The sequence below is a fragment of the Oncorhynchus kisutch genome, linkage group LG19 (assembly GCF_002021735.2).
Source record: "Oncorhynchus kisutch isolate 150728-3 linkage group LG19, Okis_V2, whole genome shotgun sequence".
Classification (NCBI taxonomy): Eukaryota; Metazoa; Chordata; class Actinopteri; order Salmoniformes; family Salmonidae; genus Oncorhynchus; species Oncorhynchus kisutch.
The window spans coordinates 32,540,299-32,565,051 of NC_034192.2; the positions used below are offsets into that span (position 1 = coordinate 32,540,299).

The 24,753-nt window shown below is 42.8% G+C and overlaps 1 protein-coding gene across 1 annotated transcript in view; it reads right to left on the reverse strand.

Annotated features, from left to right (window-relative positions):
- The window catches only part of LOC109910139 (testican-1), a 115,838-nt gene that overhangs the window by 75,918 nt on the left and 15,167 nt on the right, over window positions 1-24,753 (reverse strand). The window contains exon 3 of the mRNA XM_031797241.1: window positions 3,242-3,362. Within this exon, the coding sequence (XP_031653101.1) occupies window positions 3,242-3,362 (121 nt within the window). The remainder of the gene's footprint in view (window positions 1-3,241; window positions 3,363-24,753) is intronic.

Consider the following 24,753-nt stretch of genomic DNA (forward strand, 5'->3'; position numbering starts at 1 on the left):
CACATGAAAAAGGTAACATTTTTGCTGTGAGCCAATGGAGTAACCTAGTTAACCACGGGTTGTTTTCCCCATAGGTGGGCTGGGCCACGACGCTCTATCTAATACCGACTGGGACTATTTAGCGGCTGGTGATTTTCAGGCTGTCTTTTCCAACAGTTCTCAACACTAATAGGGCATTATCATAATGTTCACAATCTCACATTATTATTCATACCTCATAGTGTGGTATTATATAAGAACACATAGAAATCACGTTTTTTGACTGACCTAGGCCTTTGAACTCAATTTCATTGGATATTGCTTGTTCATACAACTTTAATTGCATCCAAATTGCATTCAAAATGCACATTGCAGAAGTCAAATTGCACACAATTGCATCGCTCCCAATCAAAGTTGTCTATTCAGTAGATAAACAGGTCTGCCAACTACACTTGTTGTTCCAAACGGTCCAAAACAACAGCAGTAGAATAATAACAGCATGTCTAATCACTCCAATCTAATTGTCTTCGTACCAAGATGGCGCCCGAGGCGTCCATTACTGCTGTAACTCTCAAACCAAATGATGTACTGTACATCCATGGTTCAGTCTCTCTCTCGCTCTCCTTGTGGATAGTAGTGTGTGTGTGTGTGTGTGTGTGTCAGGGTAATGAAGGCCCTGGTCCACCAGTGCTTTTCTATAACGAGCGTAATTACATTGGATAAAATCTTCCAGCAATCTTCTCGTTAAGTGCTCCGCCCTCCCTCACCCAGTCTGTCTGTCGACACATCACCCTCCTCTGCAACAACACCAGAGGTGTGAAGTTAGAGAATACAAAAATGAAATGAATCTGACAACTGGGATGTACGGCAAACGCCAATACACTGACTTGAGAATGAATAGGGTGCGGGTGTCAGAGTGGGGGTAAGGGGTAAATCTGTCACACATCTCTGGCTGTGAAACGGGTCCATTCCCGTACAGGTCTGGGGCAGCATGGTGCGGTGCGGATCGGCAGGCAGACACCTCCTTGATGCCTATAATTATCCATCTCCCCAGCCGTGACAAAAACACTATAATCACAGATTAGACATGCCACGCACTGCCAATACCTACCAGTGAATAAAAAAGCAATTATGTCTCATAATACTGTGTAATATAAAACGCTGATGAGGCTGATCAAAATCTCCTAAAGATGTCCACCCTCATCCTCCTCCTCCCCTTGCTCTCCTCCTTCCTCCCTCCTTTTCATAGATAACCCTGAAAGCCTAGGAGAGCTGTGTGTGTGAGTGTGTGCGTGTGAGTGTGTGTGTATGTGGGTGTGTTGAAGCGTGTGCTTCCTCTAGTCAGGGTATCTATGTCTGGGTAGATAACATATACGCATGGCGAGGGAGAGAAGGATCGCTGTCAGATAGCTGTGTGTCCAACACGCCTGTGTTTGTTCATGCGTGTGGTCTCTGTGTTACGTGTCGGGGTGTGACAGAATGGTGTGTGCGTACGTGTGGGAAGAGGGGAGGGCATTAGGCTCACAGACCACCCCTGGAGACCCTGCCGTGAAACTCTCACTCTCTTCTTTACCCAGCGGACATCATTCTGACTGACTGACCACAGAGCACAAGGAGGGAGAGAGGGAGAGCGAGAAAAAGAGAGTGAGAGGGAGAGAAGGAGAGAGAGCGAGAGCAAAAGGAAGAAGGAGAGAGAATAAAGAGAGAGAAGGGAATAATCCTTATTTTCCTCCTATCTTGTTGTTTCTCTCTGTCCATTGGTTTCTCTTCATTTGCCTGCCTCCTTAGTGCTCTCTGTCCAGCTCTCTCAAATCGCGGCAGGGTCTCTCTCCATCTCATTGGCCTCCTGGTGATAGTGTGTGCGACCGTTCGTGTGTGTGTGTGTGTGGGGGAGGTCAGCTGTGTTTCCCTTGACACACACACACACCACAGCTGGCTGTTTTAACAGTGGAAATGGAGCTCGACTAGGTTAACGGCACAGTATAACAGCTGGTATAGTGTAGACATACAGCATATGAACCAGTGCTCCAGTCACTCAGAGTACATCACACTCAACACTGAGTGCCTCTGCATGTACGAAGCTCTGCGGTAGATTTCAATCTGTTTTAATATGCCATAACTTCATTGAATTTAACAAGTTATGAACAAGTCATCATCCCAAATATCACACTGAAGGTCTCACGATTCAAATGATTAGGACATCTGAACACTTTAACTAAAGTTCCAGCTGTGTATTTGATCTGTGCATGTGCTATGACAAGGAACGCGAGCCTTCCTCGTTGGCGAAAATGTGAGTTTGGCGAAAATGTGAGTTTGGAAAATCCGAAAGTGTGCATCTTTGAAACATATAAACTTTTTATGTCTGAACTCGGAATCAAATAGGTTTCCCAAAAATGAGACGATGCCTGTGATACAGTAGAACGTTTATTTTGATTGCCGATTTTACGCACCTTTCAGGTAGCCTATCAGTCCTATCAGGTAGCCTGAGCCAGGCTACCATATAAACCGGATTGTAAGGGAAATCATTATTCTTGCAAAGCATGTCAACATTTTAATCTAACTATTGTATTAACCAGAGTATTCGCAACAATTGAATGCATGTTAATGTACACAGGTTCTTTTTCTGATATATTCAGTTTGAAACTGGATCAGCAGAGCAGTGGTAGCGACAGAAGACGTGGAGCCCTCCAGTGACGAGTCTCTGTTCTGCTCTTCTCTGTGCCTGTACACCCAGAGGCGCCAGTAATTATGAGTAACGAGCACTTACTCCCTATTAACGGCCATTGCATAATTTAGATTTGTTTGTATTAAACTGAAGACTGGACAGAGGCACCGGGATCAAGTGTTGAGGGGGGCCCACGCCTCCCCCTTCTTTCTCTCCCCCACAGAGATCCTATATGTAATGATATGCTCCCGCCCCCTCCTCCTCCCCCTTCTTCCTGTTCTCTCTGTCAATCAAATGTCATCTCAGTGGACAAGAACAGTAATAGAAGCCGAGGAAATGCCATGCAGAGTGCATAACTCCGCGGACTTCAATGGCTGCGGAGAGAGGCTAGGACACAGAGATTGCACATGATTTGCACTTAGGAGGCAGGTGGGTGGTGTGGTTAATACCAGGCCAGGGTGTACTGTAGGTTACTAAAGTATATACATCATCAAAGCCATTAAGCTAAAGAAAGGCATTCGAGTTTGAGCTTTTCTTTTCCTTTACCGCACATTGTAGAGGACTAAGGGCTAATGGTGTGCTTTATGAAAGTCTTACCTGTGTCTAGGCTGCTTGTGGTTGGTGTTGGTGCAGATGGCTGTCTGGTAGTCGTGGCTGAAACACACCTTGTGAGCAGGGCAGCGCACCTTCAGACACGGGTCTTTAGTGGCGTCCGGAGCTACATGGAGAGAGAGAAGGGACAAAATTCATCACTAAATGATCAAATCATGACCTACCATTGGCAGTACAAATGGAAAGTTCATCAAGACAAGTATGCTCATATCCAATGGGCGGGACAAAATCCCCCCCCATTCCCAGTGAAAGTTGCGCCCCTGCTCATGTCAGACTAGTATCAGTCCAGAGAGAATATGGATTCTAGCAACAAAGAGAGAAGAGAGGGGGCAGAGAAGAGAGTCTATTCACAACCGAAAAATATCTTTCAATCATTCAGACACAGAGATAAAGGAAAGGAGTCCGATGAAAAAACCTGAGTGCCATATCAGCATCACACAACTACACGAACACCGCCCTCTAACTCAGTGCTTCGACAAATGTCCGCCCTCGCCATTCAGAAATAAGCATAGAGGGGAGAGAAGAGGAGCGAGGGAGATGGGGGGGGGGAGAGAAGAGAACGCAAGGGAGAGAGTGTGTGTCTGTAGGGGGCTTATAGCAGTGGCCAGGCCCCTAAATGCTCCAGGATCTCAACCATATAAAACAGTGACAGTTGAACCCTAAATCCTCCTCCCTGATCTGAAGCTGAAACCTATGTATTTAACCTGCACCTTCAGCCATTCCAACATTCAGCAATCTAACAGCTGAGAATACACATTGCATTAAGAAAAGTAAGAACCATAGGGAAGAGTGAGAGACATGGATGTAGCTAGTGATTTTGGAGTGTTACCATTCTGGACCTGCCTCATCAGAACTCTGTGTGAGTAGTATAGCCCTGTCTACGTTCACATCAATCTCCCCAGCAACATTATCTCCATGGCTGCGAGACACAGGTGGCTGGCGTCTAAGGTGACAAAGATCAAAGACACACATTGGCTCTGAGCGTTCGGTCACTTCACTCTACGCTTACTACACAAATCCACCCACAGGGGATGGAGAGAAAAGGAATAAAGAACGTGGGAGAGGAGGAGGAAGAAAGAGAGAGATGGGGGTGCTGTAAAGGAGGGAAATATGTAGGACTGTGGGGGGGAGCAGTTACCATTACTCAGTTCTTCTGATTCCATATATTCACTAGGGAGGAGAGGAGAGGAGAGGAGAGGAGAGGAGAGGAGAGGAGAGGAGAGGAGAGGAGAGGAGAGGAGAGGAGAGGAGAGGAGAGGAGAGGAGAGGAGAGGAGAGGAGAGGAGAGGAGAGGAGAGGAGAGGAGAGGAGAGGAGAGGAGAGGAGAGGAGAGGAGAGGAGAGGAGGAAAGTTGACCAACAGTCTTTGATCCTGCTTTGATTCTAACGGGGACATTTCTAAATGACCCCAAACTTTTGAACGGTAGTGTATATATACAGTTGATGTCGGAAGTTTACATACACTTAGGTTGGAGTCTGTAAAACTAGTTTTTCAACCACTCCACACATTTCTTGTTAACCTCTTGAACCTCTGGGGGCAGTATTTCATTTTTGGATGAAAAACATTCCCGTTTTAAACAAGATATTTTGTCACGAAAAGATGCTTGACTATGCATATAATTGACAGCTTTGGAAAGAAAACACTCTGACGTTTCCAAAACTGCAAAGATATTGTCTGTGAGTGCCACAGAACTAATGCTACAGGCGAAACCAAAATGATATTTCATACAGGAAGTGAGCCAGATTTTGAATGCGCTGTGTTCCAATGTCTCCTTATATGGCTGTGAATGCGCAAGGAATGAGCCTACACTTTGTGTCGTTTCCCCAAGGTGTCTGCAGCATTATGACGTATTTGTAGGCATATCATTGGAAAATTGACCATAAGAGACTACATTTACCCGGTGTCCGCTCGGTGTCCTCCGTCGAAACTATTGCGTAATCTCCAGGTGCGTGCATTTTTCAATTTGGAGAAACCAAACTGCCTCGAGTGATTTATCATCGAATAGATATGTGAAAACACCTTGAGGATTGATTCTAAACAACGTTTGCCATGTTTCTGTCGATATTATGGAGTTCATTTGGAAAAAAGTTAGCTGTTGTAATGACTGAATTTTCTTCTTTTTTTTTCAGCCAAACGTGATGAACAAAATGGAGCGATTTCTCCTACACAAATAATATTTTTGGAAAAACTGAACATTTGCTATCTAACTGAGAGTCTCCTCATTGAAAACATCCGAAGTTCTTCAAAGGTAAATTATTTTATTTGAATGCTTTTCTTGTTTTTGTGAAAATGTTGCCTGCTGAATGCTAGGCTTAATGCTATGCTAGCTATCAATACTCTTACACAAATGCTTGTGTAGCTATGGTTGAAAAGCATATTTTGAAAATCTGAGATGACAGTGTTGTTAACAAAAGGCTAAGCTTGTGAGCCAATATATTTATTTCATTTCATTTGCGATTTTCATGAATAGTTAACGTTGCGTTATGGTAATGAGCTTGAGGCCATAATTACGCTCCCGGATACGGGTTTGCTCGTCGCAACAGGTTAACAAACTATAGTTTTGCAAATTACTTGTGCATGACACAAGTAATTTTTCCAACAATTGTTTACAGACAGATTATTTCTCTTATATTCACTGTATCACAATTCCGGTGGGTCAGAAGTTTACATACAGTAAGTTGACTGTCCCTTTAAACAGCTTGGAAAATACCAGAAAATGATGTCATGGCTTTAGAAGCTTCTGATAGGCTAATTGACATCATTTGAGTCAATTGGAGGTTTACCTGTGGATGTATTTCAAGGCCTACCTTCAAACTCAGTACCCCTTTCCTTGACATCATAGGAAAAACTAAAGAAATCAGCCCAGACCTTAGAAAACAAAATTGTAGACCTCCACAAGTCTGTATCATCCTTGTGAGCAATTTACAAATGCCTGACGGTACCACATTCATCTGTACAAACAATAGTACGCAAGTATAAACACCATGGGACCACGCAGCCATCATTCCGCTCAGGAAGGAGACGCGTCCTGTCTGCTAGAGATGAACGTACTTTGGTGTGAAAAGTGCAAATCAATCCCAGAACAACAGCAAAGGACCTTGTAAAGATGCTGGAGGAAACAGGTACAAAAGTATCTATATCCACAGTAAAACGAGTCCTATATCGACATAACCTGAAAGGCCGCTCAGCAAGGAAGAAGCCACTGCTCCAAAACCACCATAAAAAAGCCAGACTACGGTTTGCAACTGCACATGGGGACAAAGATCGTACTTTTTGGAGAAATGACCTCTGGTCTGATCAAACAAAAATAGAACTGTTTGGCCATAATGACCATCATTATGTTTGGAGGAAAAAGGAGGATGCTTGCAAGCCAAAGAACACCATCCCAACCGTGAAGCACGGGGGTGGCAGCATCATGTTGTGGTGATGTTTTGCTGCAGAGGACTGGTGCACTTCACAAAATAGATGGCATCATGGGGTAGTAAAATTATGTGGATATATTGAAACAACATCTCAAGACATTTAAAAAATATATATTTCACCTTTATTTAACCAGATAGGCTAGTTGAGAACAAGTTCTCCTTTGCAACTGCGACCTGGCCAAGATAAAGCACAGCAGTGTGAACAGACAACACAGAGTTACACATGGAGTAAACAATTAACAAGTCAATAACACAGTAGAAAAAAAGGGGAGTCTATATACATTGTGTGCAAAAGGCATGAGGAGGTAGGCGAATAATTACAATTTTGCAGGTTAACACTGGAGTGATAAATGATCAGATGGTCATGTACAGGTAGAGATATTGGTGTGCAAAAGAGCAGAAAAGTAAATAAATAAAAACAGTATGGGGATGAGGTAGGTTAATTGCTATTTACCAATGGACTATGTACAGCTGCAGCGATCGGTTAGCTGCTCAGATAGCAGATGTTTGAAGTTGGTGAGGGAGATAAAAGTCTTCAACTTCAGCGATTTTTGCAATTCGTTCCAGTCACAGGCAGCAGAGAACTGGAACGAAAGGCGGCCAAATGAGGTGTTGGCTTTAGGGATGATCAGTGAGATACAGCAGCTGGAGCATGTGCTACGGATGGGTGTTGCCATCGTGACCAGTGAACTGAGATAAGGCGGAGCTTTACCTAGCATGGACTTGTAGATGACCTGGAGCCAGTGGGTCTGGCGACGAATATGTAGCGAGGTTCAGCCGACTAGAGCATACAAGTCGCAGTGGTGGGTGGTATAAGGTGCTTTAGTGACAAAACGGATGGCACTGTGATAAACTGCAGTCAGGAAGTTATAGCTTGGTCGCAAATGGGTCTTCCAAATGGACAATGACCCAAGCATACTTCCAAAGTTGTGGCACAATGGCTTAAGGACAACAGAGTCAAGGTATTGGAGTGGCCGTCACAAAGCCCTGACCTCAATCCTATAGAAAACTTGTGGGCAGAACTGAAAAAGAGTGTACGAGCAAGGAGGCCTACAAACCTGACTCAGTTACACCAGCTCTGTCAGGAGGAATAGGCCAAAATTCACCCAACTTATTGTGGGAAGCTTGTGGAACGATTCCCGAAACGTTTGACCCAAGTGAAACAATTTAAAGGCAATGCTACCAAATACTAATTGAGTGCATGTAAACTTCTGACCCACTGGGAATGTGATGAAAAAAATAAAAGCTGAAATAAATAATTCTCTCTACTATTATTCTGACATTTCACATTCTTAAAATAAAGTGGTGATCCTAACTGACGTAAGACAGGGAATTTTTACTGGGATTAAATGTCAGGAATTGTGAAAAGCTGAGTTTAAATGTATTTGGCTAAGGTGTATGTAAATTTCCAACTTCAACTGTATATAACATTAAACAATTTGAAAGGTAACTGCTGCACCGCTTATTGTTGATGACTTTACACGAGCAGTGCGTCCACATTGGTGAAATGACTAGCTACGTTCGGACTCTGAGGATTTTCACGCTGCACTCATTCACTGACGACCACAGTAACGCTCTCTCCCCCCCCACACACACTGATCCAAATGTGACACACAATTGTTGTGCACTGAAATCTTGGGAGAGTCAACCGCCAACTTAAAACCATACCGCTATCCAATGACATCATGAGGAGTAGAATCCAGGACATGTCTGAGGATATAACGCACCAGACATCAGAGAGCACCAGTGCCCATGGCCATTACGCACAGCAGCTTGATGAATCCACGGATGTGGCTAACCATGCAATTCTAATGGTCTACGTCAGACACGTGTCGGATACTAACTTCGAGGAGCAGTTCCTTTTTAGTGATGATCTTCCCACCACCAACACCACAGAGTCTGTCTTTAACACAATGGATATGTAACTGGACCATGTGGGATTGGCCTTGGGATGGGTGCGTCGGAGTGACCACTGACGGGGCAGCTGCCATGACGGGAAAGCTACCCCGGAGTAGCAAAGCCGATCCTGGAGATAGCACCGAGTGCAACGTGGAACCACTGCTTCCTACACAGGGAGGCATTGGCAGCGAAGGACATGGTGCCTGAGCTCCACGCCACTCTCCAGGATGTGATCAAGTGTGCCAACTATATCAAAAAAAGAGTTCCACAAAAAGCAGGCGTTTCCAGGCCTTCTGCAGGGATATGGGGAGGGAGCACCGGCAGATTCTTTACCAAGCTGAAGTCCGCTGTCTTTCCAGGGGTAAAGTGTTGGGTCGCCTTTTATGAGCTTCCTTTGCTGCCTTTCTTTCGGTGATTGCTGCATTTTTTTTCCGGAAAACAAGTCATCTCTGCCGAACGTTCCGAAAGTTCCCTACCTGCCGGATATTTTTGATCATCTGAATTCTCTCAATGTGTCAATGCAAGGGAGGTGGCACAATCGCTTTGAACAGAGGGACAAAGTGGATGCCTTCAAGATGAAATCATGTTTCTAACGGGAGGCTTGACATGTTTCCCAATGCTGATTTTGAGATTCAGAATCTGATCAACAAAGCGCACAGTGACACACAAACAAACCGTTAAACAGCATCTTGTCAAGCTGCAGGGTATGTTCTTGTGACTACTTCCCGGAGGAGAACAGGAGACTGGATACGGGACGCCTTTCGGGTGGAGATGGGAAGCATCACATTGCCAAGCAACGAAGAGGATCTGATGGTGGCGCTGTCATTTGATCGCGGACTGAGCATGTGCTTCCCGGAAATGACACGGCCAATGTCCTGTTGCAGCGTGATGGGAGAGTATCCTGCTCTCTCCTGTCATGAAATCAGAATCATGCTACCGTTCAGCACTACCCGTCTGTGTGAAAGTGGCTTCTCTGCTATGGCCATGCTGAAAACTAAAAGCAGAAACAAACTGGACAGCCAGCATGACCTCCGAGTTGCCCTGTCAACCAGACTTCAATAAACGTATCAGACTAAAGAACAAAGCAGTTAACCCACCGTTCCTAGGCCGTCATTGTAAATAAAAATGTGTTCTTAACTGACTTGCTTAGTTAAATAAAGGTACAAAAGGAAAGAATAATTAAAAAGAAACACCCCCAGCTTTCCCACTGATAGGCCATGCACGCACGCACGCACGCACACACACACACACACACACACACACACACACACACACACACACACACACACACACACACACACACACACACACACAATAAATAGCAAGTTAATGAGTCATTGTTCACTATGTTAATTATTATTGTTAATTCATTCTGATATTCATATTACATTTTATTGAACTGGTTAAAAACATTACACCTTCAGAAAAACTTTTCAAGGTTGTGAAACTATAAACATTTGCAGTTGGTGATTTAAGAATTCCTAATGATTGTTGTTTTTTCTATTTTAAACACTGATGCGTGTTACTGTTCATTAACATTATTGGACTGGTATGTGTTACTGTTCATTAACATTATTGGACTGGTATGTGTTACTGTTCATTAACATTATTGGACTGGTATGTGTTACTGTTCATTAACATTATTGGACTGGTATGTGTTACTGTTCATTAACGTTATTGGACTGGTATGTGTTACTGTTCATTAACATTATTGGACTGGTATGTGTTACTGTTCATTAACGTTATTGGACTGGTATGTGTTACTGTTCATTAACGTTATTGGACTGGTATGTGTTACTGTTCATTAACATTATTGGACTGGTATGTGTTACTGTTCATTAACGTTATTGGACTGGTTATGATGTCATGAGTCTGATCATTTCTTACTCCCCACTACTGAACTGGTCGCCTAATTAAATGGCTTATTCTCAACAATTGAGGTCAATTGTGCTCCGCCCTATGGGACTCCCAATCACGGCCGGATGTGATGCAGATGCAGCCTGCATTCGAACCAGGTACTGTAGTGAGGCCTCTTGCACTGAGATGCAGTGCCTTAGACTTCCACGCCACTCGGGAGCCCCACACTCGGGGGTGTGCCAAGCTTGTAGCATCATACCCAAAAAGACTTGAGACTGTAATCGCTGCCAAAGGTCCTTCAACAAAGTACTGAGATAAGGGTTTGAAAACCTGAATATCACATTTTAAATACATTTTGATTGTCATTATGGGGTGTTGTGTGTAGATTGATGAGGGGGGGGGGACGATTTAATCAATTTTAGAATAAGGCTGTAAAGTAACAAAATGTGGAAAAAGTCAAGGGGTCTGAATACTTTCCGAATGCACTGTATACATTTTTAAAAAGCAATGGTAAACTGTTGTGAACACAACCTGGATCAAAGCAGGAACCTGTGGAGAAAACAACAAGGATTGAAAACCTAGAATCAGCTTCAAAGCCAAAAGGACTCCGTGCTGCTGATACACAGACCCCCCTTAGCAAACTCAGAGTGTGTCTGATAACTTCACAACACAAGAGTGGCCAGGCCTCAACTATCTCTCTAATGGGTTGTGTTTGAGCTGTGTCTGCTGTGTGATGTCAACACGAGTGCTCTCTGACCCACAACACACGCTACACTGGTGGTTACATCCTGGTTTAGTTCTGGTATACACTGCTGGTACACAGCGATACATTTATTCGATTTTTTATTTATTTCACCTTTATTTAACCAGGTAGGCTAGTTGAGAACAATTTCTCTTTTACAACTGTGACCTGGCCAAGATAAAGCAAAGCAGTGCGACACAAACAACAACAGAGAGTTACACATGGAAAAAACAAGCGTACAGTCAATAACACACAATAGAAAAAAAGAAAGTCTATATACAGTGTGTGCAAATGGCATGAGGAGGTAAGGCAATAAATAGGCCATAGTAGCGGAGTAATTACACTGGAGTGATAGATGATAGATGATGATGTGCAAGTATAAATACTGGTGTGCAAAAGAGAAGAAACTCAATTAAAACAATATGGGGTTGAGGTAGGTAGTTTGGGTGGGCTATTTACAGATGGGCTATGTACAGCTGCAGTGATCGGTTAGCTGCTCAGATAGCTGATGTTTAAAGTTATTGAGGGACATTTTTGAAATTCGTTCCAGTCATTGGAAGCAGAGAACTGGAAGGAAAGGCGGCCAAAGGGGTTGTTGGCTTTGGGGATGACCAGTGAGATATACCTGCTGGAGCTCGTGCTAAGGGTGGGTGTTGTTATCGTGACCAGTGAGCTGAGATAAGGCGGAGCTTTACCTAGCATAGACTTATAGATGACCTGGAGCCAGTGGTTCTGGCAACAAAAATGTAGCGAGGGCCAGCCGACTTGAGCATACAGGTCGTAGTGGTGGGTGGTATATGTGGCTTTGGTGACAAAACGGATGGCACTGTGATAGACTGCATCCAATTTGCTGAGTAGAGTGTTGGAGGCTATTTTGTAAATGACATCGCCGAAGACGAGGATCGGTAGGATAGTCAGTTTTACAAGGGTATGTTTGACGGTGTGAGTGAAGGAGGCTTTGTTGTGAAATAGGAAGCCAATTCTAGATTTGATTTTGGAATGACTAATATGAGTCTGGAAGGAGAGTTTAAAGTCTAGCCAGACACCTAGGTATTTGTAGTTGTCCACATATCAGAACCATCCAGAGTAGTGATGTTCGTTGGGCGGGCGGGTGCGGGCAGCGAACGGTTGAAAAGCATGCATTTGGTTTTACTAGTGTTTAAGAGCAGTTGGAGGCCACAGAAGGAGGGTTGTATGGCATTGAAGCTCGTTTGGAGGTTAGTTAACTTCTTAAGGTATAGGGGGCAGCATTTTCACTTTTGGATATATAGCATGCCCAATTTCAACTTCCTGCTACTCATGCCAAGAATATAAGATATGCATATTATTAGTAGATTTGGATAGAAAACACTCTGAAGTTTGTAACACTGTTTGAATAATGTCTGTAAGTATAACAGAACTTATGTAGCAGGCAAAACCCCGAGGACTAACCATTCAGATTTATTTTTTGAGGTCTCTGTCTGTTACGTGAGTTCTCATTGGGAAACGGTATTTCTTAGGAACTTGTTTTCCATTCCTACCACTTCCACTGGATGTCACCAGTCTTTGGAATTGGGTTGAGGTTATTCATTTGTGCAATGAAGAAGTACGGCCATCTAGGAACTGCGTAACACTGTTGAGAGTTGCTCAAGACTTGAAAAGTAGCTTGGTTTGTTGTCTTCCTGTATTGAACACAGATAGACCCGTCTTAAATTTGACCGATTATTAACATCTAAAAATACCTAAAGTTGTATTACAAAAGTAGTTTGAAATGTTTTGGCAAAGTTTACAGGCAACTTTTGAAATATTTTGTAGTTGTAACGGCTTTCTTCTATCTCCTCCTCGGACAAGGAGGTGTAGCAAGGATCGGACCAAAATGCAGCGTGGCTATTGCAATCCATGTTTATTAAATAATAAAGAAACACGAACTTTACAAAAACAATAAACGTAATGTGAAAACCTAAACAGCCCTATCTGGTGCAAACACAAAGACAGGATCAATCACCCACGAAAACACTCACAGAATATGGCTGCCTAAATATGGCTCCCAATCAGAGACAACGATAATCACCTGACTCTGATTGAGAACCGCCTCAGGCAGCCATAGACTACGTAGACACCCCACAAAACCCCTAAGACAAAAACACACCACAATAACCCATGTCACACCCTGGCCTGACCAAATAATTAAAGAAAACACAAAATACTAAGACCAAGGCGTGACAGTAGTGACGTTTCGCAATTTGGAAGCAGTTTGGATCAAACGCGCCAAATAAATGGACATTTTGGATATATATGGACGGAATTAATCGAACAAAAGGACCAATTGTGATGTTTATGGGACATATTGGAGTGCCAACAAAAGAATCTCGTCAAAGGTAAAGCATGTTTTATATTTTATTTCTGCGTTTTGTGTAGCGCCTGCAGGGTTGAAATATGCTACCCTCTTTGTTTACTGTTGTGCTATCATCAGATAATAGCGTCTTATGCTTTCGCCAAAAAGCCTTTTAGAAATCTGACATGTTGGCTGGATTCACAACAAGTGTAGCTTTAATTTACATGTGTGATTTAATGAAAGTTAGATTTTTATATAATTTATTTAAATTTGCCCCCGCTGCAAGAGCGACATTGTTGATATATACAGAGAAAAGAGTCGGCCCGAGAATTTAACCCTGTGGTACCCCCATTGAGACTGCCAGAGGTCCCGACAACAGGCCCTCCGATTTGATACACTGAACTCTGTCTGAGATACATAGGATATTACCTGTTCACTTCTCAAAGTTAAAGGAGGCATTGTTAGTGAAAAGGTTTAACGGAATACTTGAAGATATGGAAGATATACATGTTTTCTGTTGGTTATGAAGTAGTTTGTCAAATCTCTGACTCTCTACTGTGCACTCTGAAGCTGTCCAGGAATGTGCCATTTTTTTAAATCTCCCTCATCATCCCCGACTCTCTCTCCCTCTCTTGTTCTCTCTATTTCTCCCGCTCGCTTTCTGAAATTGAGAGACGGCATGGCAATATTTTCCCTGATATCTGTCTTTTTTTGTGGCGTCGGCTTGAGGTGGAGTGTTTATATCTTCTTTAGGGTTTTTCTCTCTCTACTACAGAGCAGGAAGAAACTCATCTGATTTCATTCCCTGCTGAAAATGACTTTCTGCCCGAGAGGGAAATGAGAGATAAGAGGAGGATGAGAAGGGGGAGGAGGAGAGATGAGAGGGGGATGTGGGTGAAAGGGGGTAAGAGGTGGTAAGAGGGTGACAGGAGGAGAGTGAGGGGTGAGACGAGGGTGAAAGAGATAAGAGTGGGTGAGAGGAGAAGAGAGAGATGAGAGGTGGAGAGAAAGACATGAGGTGAAGGTAGAAGGGGAAGATGGTTTACAGAGAGGTCGAGGACAGCTTAGAGCAAATGCAACCCACATACTAAACAGATACAAAATTACAACCCACGTACAAAACAGATACAAAATTACAACCCACATTCATACAACCCACATATAAAACAGATAGAAATATACACATTCAACTACCCAGACATAAAAGGTGCATTTCTCAAATCCATACTTTCGAGTAGCATAATTATGCATTTCATTTCATAAGGCACAACACAGATGATGAGAGAAAGCAGGGGATTGGAACAGAAGAAGAGAAAACCCACGTGTAGTTCATAGAGTAATAATGAGAGCCTGGGATAATGGAGGAGAAGCGAGGGATGAGAGAGAGAGAGAGAGAGAGAGAGAGCAGAGCCTTTATCTGCCTATTACAGGCCTGAGTGAAAAGCCTTGGCTGTTTAACCAACTGCACCATATTCCGTATCTCTCCTCTTTCACTATCCCTCTCTCCTTATTTACGATCCCTCTCTCCCTACCACTTCCTCTTTCTCCCTCCCACTTTATTTTACTCACAATCCCCGTCTCTCACTCCCTGTATCACTATCCCTCTCTCACTCCCTGTATCACTATCCCTCTCTCCTTATTTACGATCCCTCTCTCCCTCCCACTTTATTTTACTCACAATCCCCGTCTCTCACTCCCTGTATCACTATCCCTCTCTCACTCTCAAAATCTTTTGCTTGCCCCTTTAACCCACCTCAATCTTACATCTTTAGTCTCTATTCGCTACAGCCCTGACCTTTAAGTGTTAATAACCCTGATAGAATATTTATCTCCCTCTCTCTCTACCCTTTCTCCCTCCCACTCACTGCATCTTCGATTTGTTTTAATATAAAACCAAAACACATTAAAAAACGTCCCAATTGTCTCCGATTATTTTTCGGACCGGTGGTTGCCGTAGCAACGCTGTCCTCGGAATGTCATGAGCGAGGCGGTTTCCGTCTGATAAACGAGAGGAGAGGTGGAGAGTGACAGATGCTAAACAAACTAATGCTCGATAAAGGACTATGAGGGAAAACGTTCTGATCGGAGGAGAGAGCAAAAGACTGGGAGAGGGGACTGGGAGAGGGGACTGGGAGAGGGTGCCAGCATGCATGCTCTTATGTTTGTGTGAGTCAGCCCATGACGCAAAGTGGGTTAAAGTGTGAGTGACAGCTGTTGGGAGCCAAGGATGCCACTATAGGGAGGGACAATCGAATCTGTTACCCTATATCCTATAACCAACATACAGTTCTCTGAAAACACTCGCGCACACACACACACACACACACACACACACACACACACACACACACACACACACACACACACACACACACACACACACACACACACACACACACACACACACACACACACACACACACACACACACACACACTTCCCTTTACCACACAACCCTTCTTGTCCAGTCATTGTCCTTCTGTAAGTGCCAGGTTGATTGTCTGATTGATGCCCCCTGGGTGCAGTAACGGCAGTCTGTGGATTGGCACAGATGGCACCGAGTTGGCAGGTACAGCTAAGATGAGGGTGGCCATGGACAAGAGGAGGGGAGGAGGGGGTTGGCAAAGTGACAATGTCATATGATCTGTTATTTAGCTTAAATCCACCGTGACACTGCTTATACAGTTCTGCTCTATTCATTCTTCCCATGTATCCTGCAGTTTTGTACACATTATAGACCCTCCCTATGGAGACTCAGGGACACATACTGTATCCAAAAAGACCATGGGGTCAGGATGTATGTGTGTGTGTGGAGAGGGGGGGGGGGGTACAACAGTACATTACAACCATTAGTGTGTGAAGAAGAGATGAGTGTGTTAATCAGATCCAACCCTCTCTTGGCTGGCCCTGTCTTGGCTGACCGTCCATCTGGCAGGAAGCCCTCTGCTTGCCAACCCCAGTCACCTTGGCCCTCCAGTTGGCCACGCACGCTCACTCACGCACGCACGCACGCACACACACACACACACACCCCAACTCTCCCTTTCAGAATTTTCCTCTCTTTTTTGCTCAGACACCCAAAAACACATTGGTCAGGATAATCATTAAAGCTTTGGTCCATCATGGTAGCCAATGGGCTGTAAAACGTAGGACTAATTTGACACCAAAGTTGTTTATCTCTGGTCCTCTTTTCACAGTGAGTGTCTTGCTGAGACAGATTGTCTGTGCATTACTTGCTATTGGAGGAGGTCTTTATTGAGTCGATTTCACAAATGAATTGGCAATTTAGTGGCTGAGAGCAGCTCTCTTGTGGCTTTTAATGGTGCTGTTTAGCCCCTTTACCCAGTCTAAGTGGTGTCAATACACTGAGTGTACAAAACATTAGGAACACCTTCCTAATATTGAGTTGCACCCACTTTTGCCTTCAGAACAGCCTCAATTTGTCAGGGCATGGACTCTACAAGGTGTTGAAAGCGTTCCACAGGGATGCTGGCCCATGATGACTCCATTGCTTCCCACAGTTGTGTCAAGTTGGATGGATGTCCTTTGGGTTGTGGACCATTCTTGAAACACGCAGGAAACTGTTGAGCTTGAAAAACCCAGCAGCGTTGCAGTTCTTGACACAACCCGGTGCACCTAGTACCATACCTTGTTTATAAGGCCCTTACATTTTATGTCTTGCACATTCACTCTCTGAAAAGCACAAATATGGCACAATTGTCTCGAGGCTTAAAAATATTTACGTAACCTCTCTCCTCCCATTCATATACACTGATTTAAGTGGATTTAACATCAATAAGGGATCACAGCTTTCACCTGGATTCACCTGGTCAGTCTATGTCATGGAAGAGCAGTTTTTTTATCATGTTTTGCACATTCAGTGTATGTTTCTCTGGGGGCCCCTCAGGGGTGCGTGCTCAGTCCCCTCCTGTACTCCCTGTTCATTCATGACTGCATGGCCAGGCACGACTCCAACACCATCATTATGTTTGCAGATGACACAACAGCGGTAGGCCTGATCACCGACAACGACGAGACAGCTTTTTGGGAGGAGGTCAGAGATCTGACCGTGTGGTGCAAGGACAACAACCTCTCCCTCAATGTGATCAAGACAAAGGAGATGATTGTGGACTACAGGAAAAGGAGAACCGAGCACGCACCCATTCTCATCGACGGGGCTGTAGTGGTGCAGGTTGAGAGCTTCTAGTTCCTTGGCGTCCACATCACCAACAAACTAACATGATCCAAGCATATCAAGACAGTCGTGAAGAGGGCACGACAAAACCTATTCCCCCTCAGGAGACTGAAAAGATTTGGCATGGGTCCTCAGATCCTGACATGATCCTCAGATCCTGACATGATGACTACTTGCTGTCCCCAGTCTACCTGGCCATGCTGCTGCTCCAGTTTCAACTTCCACCTGACTGTGCTGCTGCTCTAGTTTCAACTGTTCTGCCTTATTATTATTCGACCATGCTGGTCATTTATGAACATTGAACATCTTGACCATGTTCTGTTATAATCTCCACCCGGCACAGCCAGAAGAGGACTGGCCACCCCACATAGCCTGGTTCCTCTCTAGGTTTCTTCCTAGGTATTGGCCTTTCTAGGGAGTTTTTCCTAGCCACCGTGCTTCTACACCTGCATTGCTTGCTGTTTGGGGTTTTAGGCTGGGTTTCTGTACAGCACTTTGAGATATCAGCTGATGTACGAAGGGCTATATAAATAAATTTGATTTGATTTGATTTGATTTTATCCTCAAAAGGTTCTACAGCTGCACCATCGAGAGCATCCTGACGGGTTGCATCACTGCTCGGCCTCCGACCACAAGGCACTACAGAGGGTATTGCGTACGGCCCAGTACTGGGGCCAAGCTTCCTGCCATCCATGACATCTATACCAGGCGATGTCACAGGAAGGCCCTAAAAATAATTAAAGACTCCAGCCACCCTAGCCATCGACGGTTCTCTCTGCTACCGCACGCCAAGCGGTACTAGAGCGCCAAGTATAGGTCTAAGAGGCTTCTAAATAGCTTCTACCACCAAGCCATAAGACTCCTGAACATCTAATCAAATGGCTACCCAGACTATTTGCATTGCCCCCCCCTCCCTGTTCTACACCGCTGCTACTCTCTGTTATTATTTATGCAGTCACTTTAATAACTCTACCTACATGTACTTATCACCTCAATTACCTCGACTAACCGGTGTCCCCGCAGATTGACTCTGTACCGGTTCCCCCCTGTATATAGCCTCGCTATTGTTATTTTACTGCTGCTCATTAATTATTTGGAACTTTTATTTGTAACTTTTTGGTGTTGTATTTCTCTTAAAACGGCATTGTTGGTTAAGGGCTCGTAAGTAAGCATTTCACTGTAAGGTCTACACCTGTTCTGTTCAGCGCATGTGACAAATACATTTTGATTTGAATATTCAGTATGAGAAAACTGAAAAACATATATTTCTTCTCCCATTTGCGGCATTAACAACTGAGGACTAAAATACACCCTGCTGAAGCCTCTATAGGCTATACTGATTGACCTGGGACATGTACCCACAGGTGTGCTCTTTGACCCCAGCCACGGTGACTTGAGGGAGCATAGTGCAGGGAGAGACGACCCTTGGGCTAAGGTAAAGGTCAGAGGTCACAGCGATCACACCTTGGCCTGCACGCTAAAATTAGCATTAAGGTTGTACCGACGACTGACAATTAAATAGGTACAAACTCTAAAGCAGTTAATTGGGTCTTATTGGGTTTAATAATGCAGTTCCCTCAAGGGTTGTGTCTCTGAAGCACAACTAACCCTCTAACCTCTCCTCTCCAAGAGGCTCGGGACCATTCAAGGCTTAAAAGCACCGCTATTACCATTTAATAGCTACAGCCATTCCCAACTACTCTCCGCAGGAAGCACATTACCCCAGCGCTTTAAAGTTCCATTAGGAAAAAAAGGTTAAGGGTGCAATGCCCTAACTCCTCCCCTCGGAAACGCTGCTCGCCGCTCTCGGTTCCACTCTGCTTTTATGGATAATATTCCCCCAGAGAGATAAAAAGAGAAAGAAGAAAATAAAACGTGATTTTATGTCCTCTCGTTGTTGGACTGGAGCCAGGGTGTAGGAGAATGATTTGAAAGTAAAGATGGTTGTCAAACAGGACAAACCTCACTGCCAACTGCCCTGTTAGAGGGGAGTGTTCAAATTAATAGCTGCTCAGTTGTACGCGGGGTGTGTGTGTACAGTCGGTGTGTGTATGCATGCATGCTCAACTTGTGTGCCTATGTATGTTTCTGTCTGTCACAGTAGCCACCATCCAGGCATTGCCTTGTGTGTGTGTGTGTGTGTGTGTGTGTTTACATGTGCTTGCCAGTCCCCTCAGGCTTAGTGTTGTCCCCTCCCATTGTGTGTGTGTCGAGGCGTGGCATGGTTACTGGCAGGGGAGACGTTAATCCACCCCCGGTCTCCACAGACACCATTGCCACGGTTACCTGGCTCCATGGGAAGCAGAGTGGGCCCGGAGTTGTGTTGGAGAGTCATAATGAGTGCATCTGATTCCAATACCTTTAGTCTGACAGGTCAGCTCAATGTCAATAAGTGAGATCAAATACCCATTAGCAGGCTATATAGTGGTAATACCATTTATTTTTTACAATTGGTCTGACTAGCATTTCTATCAAAGCCTATTGTCTTGCATCGTTAACAGCCCACCAGTAGGTTTGGTAACTTAATAATCAGGTATACTTCTCTCCTCCTGTCCCTCTGTCTGTTTGGTAGAAGGGAAGTCATCACCTTTCCCCCAACAGAAAAACCCTTGAATGAATAGGTGTTCAAAACATTTGACTGGTACTGTCTGTGTTTGGTGAGTGTTTTGTGTGCGTGTGTGTGTGTGTGTGTGTGTGTGTGTGTGTGTGTGTGTGTGTGTGTGTGTGTGTGTGTGTGTGTGTGTGTGTGTGTGTGTGTGTGTGCGTATATCTACACACTCATATTAGAGGCCGACCGATTAATCGTCATGGCTGATTTCAAGATTTCATAACAATCGGTAATTGGGATTTTGGGATTATGTAATCGGCATTTTTGGATTATGGCTGATTACATTGCATTCCACGAGGAAACTGCGTGGCAGGCTGACCACTTGTTACGCGAGTGCAGCAAGGAGCCGAGGTAAGTTACTAGCTAGCATTAAACTTATCTTGTATAAAACAATCAAATCTTCACATAATCACTAGTTAACTACATGGTTGATGATATTACTAGTTTAACTAGCTTGTCCTGCGTTGCATATAATCAATGCGGTGCCTGTTAATTTATCATCGAATCACAGCCTACTTCGCCAAACGGGTGATGATTTAACAAAAGCGCATTCGCAAAAAAAAGCACTGTCGTTGCACGAATGTACTTAACCCTAAACATCAATGCCTTCCCTAAAATCAATACACAGAAGTATATATTTTTTAAACCTGCATATTTAATTAAAAGAAATTCATGCTAGCAGGCAATATTAACTAGGGAAATTGTGTCACTTCTCTTGCGTTCATTGCATGCAGAGTCTGGGTATATGCAACAGATTGGAATTTTACATAACTACATAATTATGATATTACATTGAAGGTTGTGCAATATAACAGCAATATATAGACTTAGGGTTGCCACCTGTTAGATAAAATATGGAACGGTTCCGTATTTCACTGAAAGAATGAGCGTTTTGTTTTCGAAATGATAGTTTTCGGATTTGACCATATTAAATGACCAAAGGCTCGTATTTCTGTGTTTATTATATTATAATAAAGTCTATGATTTGATATTTGATAGAGCAGTCTGACTGAGCGGGGGTAGGCAGCAGAAGGCTCGTAAGCAATCATTCAAACTTTACTGTGTGTGCCAGCAGCTCTTAGCAATGCTGTTTATGACTTCAAGCCTATCAACTCCTGAGATTAGGCTGGCAATACTAAAGTGCCCATTAGAACATCCAATAGTCAAAGGTATATGAAATACAAATGGTATAGAGATAAATAGTCGACGCGACATAATTCCTATAATAACTGTAACCTAATATTTCTTTACTGGGAATATTAAACCACCAGCTTTCACATGTTCTGAGCAAGGAACTTACACGTTAACTTTTTTACATGGCACATATTTCACTTTTACTTTCTTCTTCAACACTGTGTTTTTGCATTATTTAAACCAAATTGAGCATGTATATATAGCAATATATATATTTGAAATAATGACAATATTTATATATAAATAAATCTACCAATTAATTGGTATCGGCTTTTTTTGGTCCTCCAATAATCGGTATCGGTATTATAAAATCATAATCGGTCGAACTCTAACACACACACACACATACATATACATACATACATATATATACATATATACATACATATATATACACACATATATACATATATATATACACACATATATACATATATATATACACATATATATATATATATATATATATATATAAACACACATATATACATATATATACATATATATATGTACACATATATATATACATATATATATATATATATATATATACATATATACACACATATATATACACATATATACATACACATATACACATATACACATATATATATATATATATATATATATATATGTATACATATATATACACATATACACATATATATACACATATATACATATATATACACATATACACATATATACACATATATATATATATACACATATACACACAATAAAATGCAAATTAACTACTTAAAAATCATACAATGTGATTTTCTGGATTTTTGTTTTAGATACCGTCTCACACAGTTGAAGTGTACCTATGATACAAATGACAGACCTCTACATGCTTTGTAAGTAGGAAAACCTGCAAAATCGGCAGTGTATCAAATACTTGTTCTACCCACTGTATATATATATATATATATATATATATATATATATATATATGTATATATATATATATACACATACCAGCTTTCACATGTTCTGAGCAAGGAACTTAAACGTTAACTTTTTTGCATGGCACATATTGCACTTTTACTTTCTTCTCCAACACTGTGTTTTTGCATTATTTAAACCAAATTGAGCATGTTTCATTATTTATTTGAGACTAAATAGATTTTATTTATGCATTATTTTAAGTTAAAATACAAGTGTTCATTGTTCATTCAGTATTGATGTAATTGTAATATAATATATATGTAACTGTAATGTGTGTGTGTGTGTGTGTGTGTGTGTATATATATATATATATATATTTATATATATATATACAGACACACACACACACACAGTACCAGTTAAATGTTTGGACACACCTACTCATTCCAGGGTTTTCCTGATGAAACCTTAAAGTAGCCACCCTTGCCTTGATGACAGCTTTGCACACTCTTGGCATTCTCTCAACCAGCTTCATGAGGGAGTCACCTGGAATGCATTTCAATTAACAGGTGTGCCTTGTTAAAAGTACATTTGTGGAATGTCTTACCTTCTTAAACTTTTAAAACCTACCAACACACGGGTGTGATCGTTCAACAGTGGTCCCTGTAGCATGTAGAATGTGAGCAGTTTATTTTTGGATGTAATGTTCAGACATTCACAGAAGTAGCTACAGCATAACACAATCATCCAAATCGGAAAAATGTAGGCTACATTTGTCCTAGCGCTAAAATGAGGAAAGATTGACGTAACACAAGCGGTCATATTTGTATAACTCTCGGCTGACATAAACTACAATATGAATTAGCAAATTGCAATAAATATTTATAATTAATCACATCACGGGTGAGCTCACCATTGATCAAAATATTTGAGTAAAACACTTTCTAGAAATCGAAAGTAATCCGACGATGGGTAGTTTGTGGCAGATTACGTGACACCCAGAATGCATTGTATAATGACAACAAACATGGCACCACACATAGCTGGCAAATAGCTTAGCTCATTATAATCAGTACAACCTTCAAAAAAGTATTTTACACACATGATAGGTGTCCATTACAATATATGCAATAAGAGGAATGCATTATTTGTCACCGGTAATTGAAAATGTGAATAACACTGCAAATACATTAAGCTCCAAATATACATACACTGTAAAGTCCATGGAGAATAAGAGTGACTCCTCCCAGCTGCCCACTGCACTGAGGCTAGGTCACCACCGATAAATCCACGCTAATCGAGAATTTCAATAAGCATTTCTCTACGGCTGGCCATGCTTTCCTCCTCGCTACTCCAACCCCGGCCAACAGCTCCGCACCCCCCGCAGCTACTTACCCAAGCCTCCCCAGCTTCTCCTTCACCCAAATCCAGATAGCAGATGTTCTGAAAGAGCTGCAAAACCTGGACCCGTACAAATCAGCTGGGCGATACAATCTGGACCCTCTCTTACTAAAATTATCCGCCGACATTGTTGCAACCTATTACCATTATTACCAGTCGGTTCAACCTCTCTTTCCGAGATCCCTAAAGATTGGAAAGCTGCCGCGGTCATCCCCCTCTGCAAAGGGAGTGACACTCTAGACCCAAACTGTTATTGACCTATATCCATCCTGCCCTGCCTTTCTAAAGTCTTCGAAAGCCAAGTAAATAAACAGATCACTGACCATTTCGAATCCCACCTTATCTGTGCAATCCGTTTTTTTTAAGCTGGTCACGGGGTGCACCTCAGCCACGCTCAAGGTACTAACCGATATCATAACCGCTATTGATAAAAGACAGTACTGTGCAGCCATCTTCATCGACCTGGACAAGGCTTTCGACTCTGTCAATCACCGTATTCTTATCGGCAGACTGAACAGCCTTGGTTTCTCAAATTACTGCCTCGCCTGGTTCACCAACTACTTCTCAGACAGAGTTCAATGTGTCAAATTGGAGGGCCTGTTGTTGGGACCTCTGGCAGTCTCTATGGGGTTACCACAGGGTTCAATTCTCGGGCCGACTCTTTTCTCTGTATATATCAACGATTTCGCTCTTGCTGCGGGTGATTCCCTGATCCAGCTCTATTCAGACAACACTATTCTGTATACATCTGGCCCTTCTTTGGACACTGTTTTAACTAATCTCCAAAGGAGCTTCAATGCCATAAAACACTCCTTCTGTGGCCTCGAACTGCTCTTAAATGCTAGTAAAACTAAATGCATGCTTTTCAACTGTTTGCTGCCATCACTACTCTGCATCACTACTCTGGACGGTTCTGACTTAGAATATGTGGACAACTACAAATACCTAGGTGTCTGGCTAGACTGTCGACT